The sequence below is a fragment of the Brassica rapa genome, chromosome A04 (assembly GCF_000309985.2).
Source record: "Brassica rapa cultivar Chiifu-401-42 chromosome A04, CAAS_Brap_v3.01, whole genome shotgun sequence".
In the NCBI taxonomy this organism is placed as follows: Eukaryota; Viridiplantae; Streptophyta; class Magnoliopsida; order Brassicales; family Brassicaceae; genus Brassica; species Brassica rapa.
This window is the reverse complement of record NC_024798.2, coordinates 6218363-6232117: the sequence shown is the minus strand read 5'-3', so window position 1 is coordinate 6232117 and position 13755 is coordinate 6218363. Positions and strand designations below refer to the sequence as shown.

The following is a 13755-nucleotide window of genomic DNA, read 5'->3' as shown; positions in this document are numbered from 1 at the left end:
TATTTGGATGCGGGTTGCCCGTGTGACCGCGAGGTAGAAGACTCCGTTAAAAAGAACCGCGTCACCATCAAAACAATTCTTAACGACGCGTCAAAAAATAATATAATTAACAGACTTACATAGTTCCTTCGCAACCTATTTATATATATATATATAGTCTCATCACCCCTCTGATCTCTTTCATTCTAGATATATTTCTCTCTCCCGTTTCACAGAGAAGAGAAAAAGCTTCAGCAATAGCCTACAATGGTGATAGCAAGAACATTGTCTTCAGTCTCAGCAACTTTGATCATAATTCTAACACTCCTTGTCCATGTAAATGGGTAAGTTAGAGATTCCTAAATTTCGATATGATCTTGGATTTTGTGTCTATCACTCCCATAGAAATTCTTATATTTATGTTGTCTTTTTGTATCATTACAATGTAGAGTTCAAGATACAAAGGAGTTAAAACCTGATCAGAGCTCAAGAAATACATCAATGACTGATTAGTGAGTTCTCACTTCATTTTTTGGGCGTAGATTTAATTCCGCTGTTCAGATTGGATCTATTATATTAAAGAAGTCCCTTTGCATGCTCTGTTTTTTTTTCTCAGTGAATGGCATGAACACGCCGTAAAAGACCCAGAAGAAATAGCAGCCATGGTCGATATGTGAGTCTCTCTCTCAGTAGTTAGTATAATATATATATACACTATATATACAAAAGTCGAGAAGAAAACCCCTTTTTAGATATATTTCGTATTAGTAACGTTTCAGATAGTCTTTTTTTTTTTTTTGAATTACACGTTTCAGATAGTCAAACGAGGTGATGCTTTAACTTAAACTTATGTGTAGGCCACAAGAAAAAGAACAATATTCATAGTTTCCTTTGACTACTAGTTAGTTAAATTTTCTAGTGTAGTGTGTTAGGTATATAACATATGAAAATTTGTTCTCACCATGAAAAATTTCCTCATTATAGTGAGGCATAATTTCCTTTGACTACTCGAACATATGTGTAGGCCAAAAGAAAATATTCATAATTTCGTAATAGGAGATACTATTTTTAAGTTTCTGCGTATTAAGGAAAATATAAATAAACATGTGAAACCCTTCTGACAGAAGAACAGCAATTTTATTGAATAAAGCCACACACCGTGATTCCCATTTATAACTCACTATTCCCTCCTAAGATCCACCGACGCCCCTTGTATTAATGTTTGCATACATGCATATGTGTAATTTATATATATATATTGTCTTATTTTAATAGAGTTAGTACACAACATTATATTAATTTTAACGTAAATTAGAAAATAGTAATGAGGATTGATGTTTTATATTATCTTTTATTTTTGTAAAAGTGAGGATCAAGGGGTTTAAACTATTTTAGTGTGAGTAGAAGAGGCACATTATTATTCACGATAATTTTGACAAAAATATAGGTTTTATTTTATTAATGAACGCAATATATCACTTTAACAAGTCAAAAATGTTATTCCGTTGCAAATCTCTTAAATAGCACATAAAAAAAATTTATGATAAAATAACAGATAAAAATTCTACAAATCTAATTAATTAAAAGATAAAATGACTATATTATTCCAAACCCTGAACACTTACCATAATCTATCTTTAAATACTAAACTTTAAAATTTAATCAGTTAACTCAAACTTCAATATAAAATGAAAATATGCTTTTAACTTTAATTAATGTTCTGTTGTGAAATTTTCTTTTGTGTGCTATTTTGTAAAAATGTGTTTTAAAACAATACTATGATATTTATCTTCCATTTTATATACCATTAAGAACATTTATCGAATTTTCACTTTTTTTTGAAATAATTGTACTATATACTTTAGACATTGCTAAAATAATACAAAATGAGAGATCAGTAATTCATTAAAACCAGCTTTGTATTTTATATGATGATTCTGCCAAAAGAAACTTCATCTAACATCAACTTTTATGCCATTAGATCTTTTAATTATTTTTCTTAGGTGTTGATAAATTAAATGTATTATGTAATAAAATTATGCAGGTTTTTATTAAATAGATGTCACATGAAAAAAAAAATGCTAAGATAAAATTATGTGCCCCTATAAAAAAGTTAGGTACCCCTAAATTATTAATTGGGAAGTAAAAATTATTCTTAGGTGTTGATAAATTTACCTTTTCAATATATTTTATTTTTTCATATAGAAAGTGTGACTAAATATATATATATATATATATATATATATATATGTTAGAGTAAATATTTACTCTAAATTCAGTTTTTACTCTCTTTTGAGTTTTTTTTTGTCAATTAAGTTTAAAAGTTTTCAGCTACTTTACTGTAAATTTTCCTTCACTTTTTATTTTATTTTTTTCAGCTGCCCATTTATACTATATCAAATAGAGTAAATTTTTCTTCCACTTTGAAGAAGTGAGAAATTTCACTAATTTTTTAAAAAAATATTTCCTCTCTTTTTCACTTCATTTTTCACCAATTATTCTGTTACTAACGAGTCACACTCTGAATCTGGTACCATAGGTTTTTTGCATTTAGTGTTGCTCAAATAAAAAAAAAAGGGTCTGCAATTAGTCACGGAATTATATAGACAAGTGACCAAAACGTTCTGTATGGGATCGTATCCCATGAAATATAAGAGTATTCCTTATGCTAGACGATATTTAATCACCCACGTGGACCCACCTCAGCAGTACATCAAGTTAAATACAGTACAATATTGCTTACTTCTATTCGTGTCTCCCCTAGCTAGCTTGACTTTGTACACTGTCTATAGTAGTATGGGCACGGATCGGATATCCGGTTTTTGAAGGTATTTGTATTTGTTTCGTATGTCATAGATATCTAATTTTTTGATTTGCTTTGCTTTAAAAAAATACGGATATTCAGAAAAACGAATATCCAAAAAATAAATAGATATTTACTGATATTTACGAATATCTCATATGATTTGATTAATACAAATAATCTTAAAATTTTGATACAAATTTGTTTTGTAAAATATTTTTTTGCATGATATATATGATAAAAATTAAAAGAAGTAGTGAATTTATATATTTTATAATTTTTTGAATTTAGTTAACAATTATAATAGCACAAAACTTAAGAAAAAATTTATAATTGTCATAAATGTGTTCTCTTCCTCTTATGTAATACTTTTATATAAGTAATAATGTGAATAGACTTTATCAAATCATATGTTAAAATAATAATTATACAATTTTATATATTAAAAACTTTAAATATAATTAAGATATACATGTATTTATATATTGACGGATCGGTTCGGATATCCGCTTCCCAAAATTTTAATATTTGTGATTTTCTTTGATTTTAACGGAAATTGATTTTTAGTATTTGGTTTGCTTCGAAAGTTTACGGATATCCGGAAATTTCGAATCAAAACGAATAACAAATCGAATCGAAACGAATTTAACGGATAAAATATCCAGCCCTAGTCTACAGTAGTAAATTAGTAAACCATGTCGGTCTCATGAACGAGTAATAAATCGAAACTAGAGCTTGACCCGCGCACCCGCGCGGGTGTTAGTTTTTTATAAATGAATATTTATTTGTATAAGTGATAATATATATTTTAAAATTTACCCGTTTAATTTTTTTTTAATATGACATTTCTAAACACAATAGTTTTATAGTTTGTATTGAGTAGTTTTATTTTATCATGTAAATCCTAAATTATATCATCTATTTATTTAGAATATGACGTGTAAAGTCACACAAATGTATTTTTATTTTTTATGGATCAAAATTTTATGATTATATATAATAAAATTGTTGTATAAACTGTTTTTATGGATCACAATTTTATGACTATATATAATAAAATTGTTGTATACTATTTATTATGTATATGTGGAATTAGTAAAATAATTACCGTATAATGTATGTAATTACGAAATGTATATATGAAATTAATTATTTTCAAACACACATATGTATAATAAAAAAGGAAAAGACAAAGAATATTAAAAGTTAGGTTTATTAATTATTGTTGCCATGATTTTTTAGTTAGAATTTGATTTTGGAAATACATTAATTGAAGAAAAAAGACAAAAAACCTAAAAGGTAGGTTAATTAATAACTTCAGTGGCATGCCATTGTAAATATAGTGGAAAACTAAGGGATAATCTAATTTTGTACTCCTCTTTTAATAGATTAGATAGATAGTTGCATCATACTAAAAAACAAATATGTTACATAAAATAACGAGATAGAAATGGGTGGTCCGTGGTCTTGGGGTAATACGTTATCCATCTCAAAACTGTACAATAAACATCTGTTTAAGATCGCAAAAGAGAAAATCATGGCTCAATTTGATAAATCCGTAACTTTCATCCTCTTTTTGTAATTTAATTAAATTACATTTCATGAGAAAACCTGCAGGAAGATACGAAACAGTACAGAACGTAGGAGGTTAGGCTACTTCTCCTGCTCAACCGGAAACCCAATCGACGATTGTTGGCGTTGCGATAAAAAATGGCATCGCCAGAGAAAGCGTCTAGCGAGTTGCGCCATAGGATTCGGACGTAACGCCGTCGGAGGCCGAGACGGACGTTTCTACGTCGTCACGGACCCATCGGATCATGATCCGGTTAAACCTAAACCCGGTACGCTCCGGTACGCAGTGATACAAGACCGACCGCTATGGATCGTCTTCAAGCGCGACATGGTCATCACTCTAAGCCAAGAGCTCATCATGAATAGCTTCAAAACGATCGATGGTCGGGGCGTGAACGTGCACATCGCTGGTGGAGCATGCATTACGATTCAGTACGTGACGAACATCATCATTCACGGGGTTAACATTCACGACTGTAAGCGTACTGGTAACGCCATGGTTAGAAGCTCGGAGACGCATTATGGTTGGAGAACGATGGCTGATGGCGATGGGATCTCGATTTTTGGGTCGAGCCATATTTGGATCGATCATAATTCCATGTCCAACTGTGCTGATGGATTGATCGATGCGATTATGGGATCTACTGCTATTACCATTTCGAATAACTATCTCACTCACCACAACGAGGTTAGGTTATTTCTTTGCTTCTTGTGGCTTACGTTTCGGATTAACTGAGATCTTAGGACATGCTGGTAGTTATATGGCCGCCCTAGGAACTTTTCATACAGAACTTAAAAACGGTAATGAAGTTACTCAATTTGTTTTCTTCTGCTTCTGATTAGCAGATGGGCTGTGCTAAAAATGGTAGCACCTTCCTTCATCTAGGGTCTTTGGCCTTTTCTCTTGATCAATAAATGTAGATCAAGAAAGTTGACGTACTTTTATTTCGCGGTACATTCAAAAGCTAGCTAACAAAAGATGACAATGCAGGCTATTTTGTTGGGGCATACCGATTCCTACACCAGAGACAAAATGATGCAAGTGACCATTGCATATAATCATTTTGGGGAGGGTCTTATACAAAGAATGCCAAGGTTGTTCATCTTTATTTCCTCCTATTGGTTAATTGGTATCAGAATGTTGTAGAGTTCTTGAATCTTTGGTGCTATTCCAGGTGCAGGCATGGATATTTCCATGTGGTAAACAATGATTACACTCACTGGGAAATGTATGCAATCGGTGGAAGTGCAAACCCTACAATCAACAGTCAAGGAAATCGATTCCTAGCCCCAGGAAATCGTTTTGCTAAGGAGGTATTTTGATAAATCCCCTCGGTTAGATCAGCTTTCTAATCTCGAAAATAAGACATTGATTAATATTTTTTTTTGGAGCAGGTGACAAAGAGGGTAGGTGCAGGGAAAGGAGAATGGAACCAGTGGAACTGGAGATCACAAGGAGACTTATTGCTCAATGGTGCTTACTTCACTTCATCTGGAGCTGGAGCTTCTTCAAGCTACGCTAGAGCCTCTAGTTTGGCTGCTAAATCATCTTCCCTTGTAGGTATGCTTACCTATAGCTCTGGTGCCCTGAAATGCAGGATCGGTACGCCTTGTTAATCATTTGTATAACTTTGGAACCAAAACTGAACACATAGAAACGATATGAAATGGGAAAGAACAAAGAAAAAGAACTCGTTTTTCTTCATTCCCATGTTTTTGACTCCAAGTTGTAGTATAGTAGTACAATATGCTTTCTTCTCTCACAATATATTCTTCTATAAATAGATTGCTTAAGATCAGAAAATTACTACTTTTTATATGCTTTCATTTATTTGTGCGATATTTCAAATCAGAGAAATCAACCTTCGACACAAACAAGAAGTTTCTCCACAATTGTTGAGATAGGCTCTACCAATCAGTTCAGCCATAATGTGATTTATCAGCCATAAACAAACGATTTTAATATTTCTTTCTGTATATTAAACAAAAGATTTCACAACTATAATCACGTGTATAGGGTATGTAACCAGAGATAATATAGCTTAACAGATTGGTTGTGTTCTGTTACATATGGTTTTATACATAACATGTACGTTTACATTTTTAAAACACATCCCATAAAGGATTGGTTTTGTTAAAACAAATGTGTGGTCATGTGCCTGGGAAAGAGCTAGGAGTGGTGCTTGATAAGATGATAAAGGCACAAACAACAGAAAGAGAGAAAACAGAGACCCAAGTATTCTCTGTATACATCTCCATCGCGTCTGTCAAGGAGAACCTCGTCCTGTTCTCTGCCCAGTTCCTTAGTCTGTCTGCTTCCGCTGCATATAACGCCCGTCCCTGCAAACAAAAGACCAATTTATTTGCGTAAAGCGGAGGCTAAATTAAAGTTATTGATAGAGTTAAGTCTTTCTCATTTACTTACTTGGTCATCGAACCACCTGCTTCTCCTGAGCCACGACGTGACAATGGCAAGCAATATCCTTGGAGGAGTTAGATAATTGACTGATTTTCCTGAACCTTTCACAACACGCATTCGTGGTACTAGCGTTCTAGCCACCGTCTCCGGAAGCTCGCATATTATGTTAAACATCTGCTTGTTTTTTATACTCGAACCACTGCCACAAATAAGATGTGATAATAAAAGAAATTGATTCATTATTTAGAGAGAGAGAGAGAGATGTTTTGCGTGTATGCGAGTGCATACCTAAGAAGAAGTTCTGTTAAAACCATGCCAGGGGAAGCAGTGTGCAAGCCAACTTTTGTTTTTTGAGATTCTTTCACAATAGAGCTATGAAATTGCCTTAGTCCACATTTTGTTGACCCATATCTACAAGAGATGGTAAACCACTCTGAAATTCGAATCCATTTATCTACAATTGAAGTAAAGAGATCGGTATTAGTGCTTTGAATACTTACACGGCCGTGAGAGGAGTGCTAGAACCCCCTGAACCAGCGCCATCCATGTTAAAGATGTGCCCACCATTGTTTTGTCTACTCATCACCTCCATCGCCCCGCGTGTGCATAGAATCGATCCAATCAAATTTGTGGAAACAATCTGCAACATTTCAAATATTAGACCAACAAAACTCCACACCAAAGTTACAAGCCATAAGTTAAAACTACAAGGTCCGTGAAGGATTCTTGCCTGTCTGATATCTTCTTCCGTGAAATCGAGCAATGGTCTAAACCCTTTGTTAGTACCAGCATTGTTAATCTGTCCAAAGAATAAAGACAGTTATGAAATATATATGATATAAGAGAGAAAATATTTATATAAAAAAAACGGTACAAATGAAAGATGTTTTTTACCCATATGTTGATGGAACCAAGCTCTTTCACTGCAAAATTCGACAATTTCTCAACGTCCTCGGGTTTACAAACATCACATGCAATACCAACTACCTTAGCATCAGCCAGTTTCTTTCTAGCTGATTCACTGGCGTTACTCATGATCTCTTTGAGGTTTTCTTCAAGCTCTTTGACAGTCATATCAACGGATTCAGAACTAATTTCACAAAAAAAAAAAAAAAACCAAAATTAAAACATGACAAAAAAAATTCCTTATGTTTTATATTAAGCTATACTAACCTGCGAGATGTAACGATCACTCTATCTCCAGAGAGAAGAAACTCTCTAGCTAGAGCTTTTCCTAGTCCCCTCGTGCTAAAACACAGCATCAAACACACCCATTAGCACCATAGACAACAAAAAAACAAATGGAATGTAACACAAAGCAAAGAAATTACCTTCCGGTTATAACAACATTGCGCGGACCGGCTCGGTAATGATCTTCCAAAACCATGTTAGCACCAGTCATGGTTCCAATGATAACTCCACCAAGCCAGCTATACCAAACCAATGAGTTCATCGAACTATCTCCACCTTTTTTCATTACAATATATACATACAACTGTCTCAGACTAAAATTTAAAATCTTTTGAAAAAATATTTTAAAATGTTTTTTTAACACTTACCTGACAATTGAAACCCAATCAAGAGAATAGCTCCAGTGCTTGTCATCGTCACAATGTATCTCGCAATTTGAACAGCAATCTGCAGATAAACAAACAATAGAAACCCAAAATTTAAATACAAATATATTTTTAAGACATATGTTGTACGAACAACTCTTTTTTTTTTTGTACGAACAAATTTGCTATTATGTAAGAAGAAAAGAAATAAAATTTGGAAAAAGCTTTAAGACATACCGAAGAGAAAACCATCTCTAATTTTTCAATCTTCTGATTATACTCATCCTTAGATAAGAACCCTAACTTAGTAACACCTAATACACCAGATTTAAGAGAACTCCACAACCCATTTCCCTTGAGTTTCTCACGCTTTCTCCGTCTTTCGACCTTTTTCTCCCCTGAATCACCCTCACACCGATGCACATAAACCCTATTGTATCTACAGTTCAATCTTGACCCGACCCGTTGATGATCCATGAATCCGAGGCGGTGTTCCAGACATCGTGGGTACACTTGAAGCTTCGTTATAGTAGTCATAGCTAAACCAGAGAGTGAGAAGAGGAGTTTTAAAATCTCATGCAAAATATCGTACAAGAGAAGAAGATAAAAGAAAGATATATATCTTTTCTTGTGGGTAACACAAAAGATTAGATATTTTTAATCTTCGTAGTCGTCGAAGAAGTTAAATATAGATCGGAGAAGGAAAGAGATGAGGACGAAGAAAGGAGGTGGTGGAAAGAAAGAAGGAAGGAAGAGAAGTGTGATGACCACACGTTACGGCAACCTCATCTCGTTTGCCCAACAATGACACGTGCCACTTGTTTTTTTTTTTTTTTTTGCCGATTAACATGTTTACGATTTTTTCTTTGGAAGCTAGTTCGTTTTTCTTTTGTCAACCGGATATTTAATCTATCTAGCCCTTGGGCTTCGATTGCAAGGTTTTGGGCTTCGATTGCAAGGTTTTGGGCTTTACAAATTAAACAAAAAGTCTTTGGTAGGTAGAAAGCAGTTCGGTAGTTAGACCTGTATGATCAAATCCCAATCCAATTTATTTTCTCTACCGTGATATCAATGCCCAAAAACCAGTCTTAACTCTCCTTGGCGCTTCTAATAAATGTTCAAACTCTTCTGTGGATGTGATAAACTCCAAAAAGTTTCAATCGATTTGAGAACATTCATTGTCAAAACACTTGCATAAACAAGCTTTGAATTCGTTTAAACTGATTTAAATCAGAGAAACTATTATGCAAATCTCAACACTCTATCCTTTCAAAATACTTTGCCGGAACATCTTCTTAATTGCAAAGATTGATTTCTCTGGAAATAGAGAGTGAGCATGACCAACAAAACAGAAGAAGATCAACGAGACAGCCACGACGTGGTGGTGTCTCTTGAATCAAAGTATCAAACACACATCAAAGTAAAAGAGGAGAGACGAAGGAAAATTTATTTTTATCCAGTCCGAACAGAAAAGAAAAATCAATGAAGAACAGCTCCTATTTCAAATCCGCTTAAGAGCGTTGTGATTGTTACAACAAGTTGTAAAAGCTACGGTCGCAAGAGCTGTGAGTGAGTTCTATAGTTCTAACCATCTGAAGCCTTAAATCTCTTTGAGTCGCAGTTCGATAACAACAACAAAATTGCCTAAAATTACTCTAGTGCTAAGTTTCTAAAAAAAATTATGTCCCTCGTCCTCTTGGCCTAAGGTGTCTTTGTATACACCTCCAAGGTCGGCCGTCTTTCTTAATTTTGCGGAGAGTTTTTCTTATCCTCATCTTAGAAACTTTGCATTTATCTGCTTTTTTCATTTTTCTTTATTCAAGTCAACCGTCACTGCAATCTGGCGATCTGGCTTGTTCTAAATCCAAATCATAAGTGGGTTTTCATCGTGTTTTAGATCGTTTTGGACTGTTTTATGACTTACGCATTTTTACGAGTTTTCTTGTTCCAAATCACAAGGCATAACTTCTCAGAAGATTTAATCCGTTGATTTCGTCGTGACGGATTCTGGCCTCAACAATGTACTTCCAAACCAACTTTACGCCTCCTCGTCCGTGGTCTAGATGAAAGCCTTAGCCTCCACACATTTTGTGAAGTAATTGGTCATAACAAGCAGGAAACACCGTTGTCCCAAACTCGTAAAGGCCTGATTATGTCCATTTCTCAGCGAATTAATGGGTAAGGAATGATCATTGTTCGGGGGATCCCTGTTGGACGGTGGATGTTTGATGCATGCTGCTGGCACTTATCATATTTCTGGGCGTATGGCTCGCAGTCGGTAACCATAGTTGCCCAGTAGTGCCCAAGGCTTTTCACTTTGAGGGCCACTGCTCGTCCACCGGAATGGTTGCCTGCTGCTCTCTCATGAGTTTCGGCTATGACTAATCTAGTTTCTTCTCCATGAATGAACGTAAGTAGGACGTTCTTGGATGTCCATCAAAATAGCTTGCCGTCCATAAAGACATAGTACATATTAGGGTATTTTTAGGTAGGATCTTTGAAGGCACCACTGAGAAGTAAACAAACAAGAGAGAGAAGCAAGAATTAAGAATCAAGACTAAAAGAGATTTTATTGATAATATGAGCATGAACTACAACATTTGGTGCAGAAACCCTAGTTTTAGCCGCATAGCTCTAGTCTCTTAGCCTCTGAATGCCGATCCTTGGAGGCGATGTCGGTTATTTAGGTTAAACTCTTCCATATTCGTAAATATAGAAGAATCTCCCTTAATAAAAAAATTATTTTACCCGGAGGCAGGGATGTAAGAAGGGATGTAAGCATGGATTGGAGCCTGGATTTCTCTAGGCAGGAACATGAAGGCCGGTGTCCTGCTCGGGAGCTGGAGGAATTCCTTGCAGGATTCGGGAGATAACCTATGCACTTTGGTCGACCGGAGTCGTCCCTTCTTATCAGGTCCGCCTCGAGTAGGGAAACACCTCAAGCATTACCGAACTATTCAATATTGTTCACTAGCTTCCTAGATCAGCTATCGCATGTATCTAGCAACCTAGCTCAGCATAAGTAATTCAGGTAAAAAATCTACTTTGCAGTTCTGTATAATCCTAAGTTTTGGGTTCTAGGTAGCTACTCTAGAAAAATTATGATGATGGAAAATCTATAAATTCACCCTACCAATTTTATAATTTTTGCTAATCCATCGAAATCCTAATTAAACCCTAAATCTAACAAAGTAGACTACTCAGACATAGCAAGAAAATCATGGCAAAAGTCTGAATCAAATGCATAGATAAAATAAGGTAGGAAACAATGAAGTTTCAATACAAATCTTTGAAGGAGTCTCGGATCTTCTTTTCTCCAATCTAAAAACCCTACAGAGTTTATGTGTAAAGTAATATTGTAAAATCCGGTTTTGTTTGCCCAAACAATGGCAAACCACGTAAATACTAGGCAAAAGTCGGCCAGAGATAATCTTGTAAATAAGTAGATCTTTGGACTTCAAGTCGGTCACGAACATGTCGGCACGTCTTCTCGCGTCAGTGTCGAGCGACACCAAGGGGTCAGTGTCGATCGACACTGTCTGATTATCGACTCTTCCGGATTTCTTGAATAACTACGAGTTTCTTCAACCTGTAGCTCTAAAATGCTCCATAGTCTCCACATTTCTCCAAAACATACATAGAACTAAAAATACGCTAAAATAGACTCCAAACACATATGATAGGAACATGAACCCGCTCTATGTCGATGCGGACCTAAGCCATTGCGATCAGACAATCGAGAAGCACATGCACTAGCACTCGTTTTTTTGGCTTTCGGTGTTGCCCAATAAGCTTGCATAATGGTCCAACAGTCAGACAAAATCCAGTCAGGTTTTACTCCGTTATTTGCAACACTTACCATTCCTCTGAGGCTATAGACAAAATCAAGTAAGGTTTTACCTTTCTTTGTTACAAAATTATTTAATAACAAAGCTATAAAATTATTTGTATTTCTAAAGTCAGGTGTTTGCATTTGCGATAAGTGTTGATTTAAAACAAAATTTTGTTTTGTTCTTATCTGAGGTAAATAGATATCCTCTTTTTTTTTTCAAAGCTTAATACCAGATTTCCTCATATTTAGGTCATCAAATTTATAATAGAACGTTTGCATGTTTTTCGATTTTTGCTTAATGTGGCACATATTTTTATTCTATTAATCATTGTCATATATTTGACTTAAAAAATTTATTAGTTTAAGTTTAACTGGAGCTCGACCCGCATGCCTGTGCGGATGTTTATTTTAACTTGTAAAATCATTATTAACTTATAAATTATTGGTAATTACTATGTTTTATAAATTATGGTCAATGTTATTAGATTTTTGTTGGATTATTATCGTGTTGGATTTATGTTTAACACAAAGAAATGATTAGTAATACATTCAACAATTAATTATTTTTGTTTTTTTGTATTTCATTGTTAATCTTATCTTGTACTCCTACTCTAATATTTAAAAAGTTAAAATTATTAATTATATATATTTTTGGACAGCAAAAACCTATGTTTAAACATCTATTAAATGTTAAAAGGAGTATTGATTTTATATCTTACTATTTGTATTAACTATTTTTTAGTTCGTATAAAACAATTGGTAATACAATAAGTAATTAATTATTTGAAATTTAATTTATTTTTATGTCAAATTTATGTTACTCATGTACAAAATTATGTATATATTTGAATTTAGTTATTGTATATAATATAAATGGACTATTTATTAGTACTTGAAAAATTGATCTATATTTTAATAAGATAGACTAAATGTTAAAAATGGTTTTATATTAAATTTTGTTAAACGAAATACAAATTGGATATGATATTTATATAATATCTAAACTATAAATACAAACATTTACAATGGGCCAATATAATACTTTAATCAACATATGGGTTTAAATTGGTTTTGGAATTTTAATTTCAAATTTTAATTAGTTATACAAAAAAATTAATAAAATTTTATAATCTCAACCTAAACAATTTGTAATATTTTTCACAGCATATGTAGAAGTGCGATTACTTAATACAATTCTAAAGAAATAAACTCTTGGAAAAGACTTTAAAGTTTAAACCAGATATAATTACATAGGACTACTTCGAGGGTGAGGGTAGAGATCTTTGTAAGAGTTTACTATAATTTCTTCGGCAACTCAAGTTGCCCCTGATATATCCGCTTGACATAGAAAGACTCTAAACAATTGAAAGTGCCACTCCTTGTGGGGAGAAGTTTAGGAATACTAAATCCCTCACCTGCTGTTGGAAATACCCCCCAATCTCATAGATTCATAGTTAAGGTGACAATTGTTCATCCCCAATGCAACACAGTAGAGATTTTCAAAAGGCACTGGCAAAAGCTATATTAGACATTCTGGCCAGGGTTTGTCCAAAAAAAAAAAAAAGACATTCTGGCCAGGGTTCAAAATTTTCCA

At 33.9% G+C, this 13755-nt stretch overlaps 2 protein-coding genes across 2 annotated transcripts; one reads left to right on the top strand and one right to left on the bottom strand.

Moving 5' to 3' along the window:
• Positions 1–91: 91 nt before the first annotated feature.
• Positions 92–6136, top strand: LOC103863641 (putative pectate lyase 14). The gene is made up of 7 exons (XM_009141394.3): positions 92–323; positions 429–491; positions 596–652; positions 4400–5042; positions 5346–5449; positions 5530–5668; positions 5750–6136. The coding sequence occupies exons 1-7, from the start codon at positions 247–249 to the stop codon at positions 5969–5971; spliced, it is 1305 nt and encodes a 434-aa protein (XP_009139642.1). The 5' UTR covers positions 92–246; the 3' UTR covers positions 5972–6136.
• Positions 6137–6309: 173 nt separating this feature from the next.
• LOC103863639 (probable chlorophyll(ide) b reductase NYC1, chloroplastic) lies at positions 6310–9102 on the bottom strand. The gene is made up of 10 exons (XM_009141393.3): positions 8567–9102; positions 8333–8411; positions 8105–8240; positions 7947–8021; positions 7668–7863; positions 7504–7572; positions 7274–7413; positions 7062–7184; positions 6780–6972; positions 6310–6694 (listed from the first exon to the last, which is right to left on the bottom strand). Exons 1-10 carry the CDS (start codon positions 8864–8866, stop codon positions 6506–6508), a joined length of 1500 nt encoding a protein of 499 aa, XP_009139641.1. The 5' UTR covers positions 8867–9102; the 3' UTR covers positions 6310–6505.
• Positions 9103–13755: the final 4653 nt, after the last annotated feature.

Bases quoted from the DNA above. Each gene is read 5' to 3' on its own strand.
- LOC103863641 (XM_009141394.3), top strand. From the start codon at position 247: ATGGTGATAGCAAGAACATTGTCTTCAGTCTCAGCAACTTTGATCATA. The intron at 324-428 runs GTAAGTTAGAGA...ATTACAATGTAG, and splicing joins CTCCTTGTCCATGTAAATGG to AGTTCAAGATACAAAGGAGT. The intron at 5,043-5,345 runs GTTAGGTTATTT...ATGACAATGCAG, and splicing joins ATCTCACTCACCACAACGAG to GCTATTTTGTTGGGGCATAC.
- LOC103863639 (XM_009141393.3), bottom strand. From the start codon at position 8,866: ATGACTACTATAACGAAGCTTCAAGTGTACCCACGATGTCTGGAACAC. The intron at 7,864-7,946 runs GTTAGTATAGCT...TTGTGAAATTAG, and splicing joins GTGATCGTTACATCTCGCAG to TTCTGAATCCGTTGATATGA. The intron at 7,185-7,273 runs GTAAGTATTCAA...CATCTCTTGTAG, and splicing joins AGCACTCCTCTCACGGCCGT to ATATGGGTCAACAAAATGTG.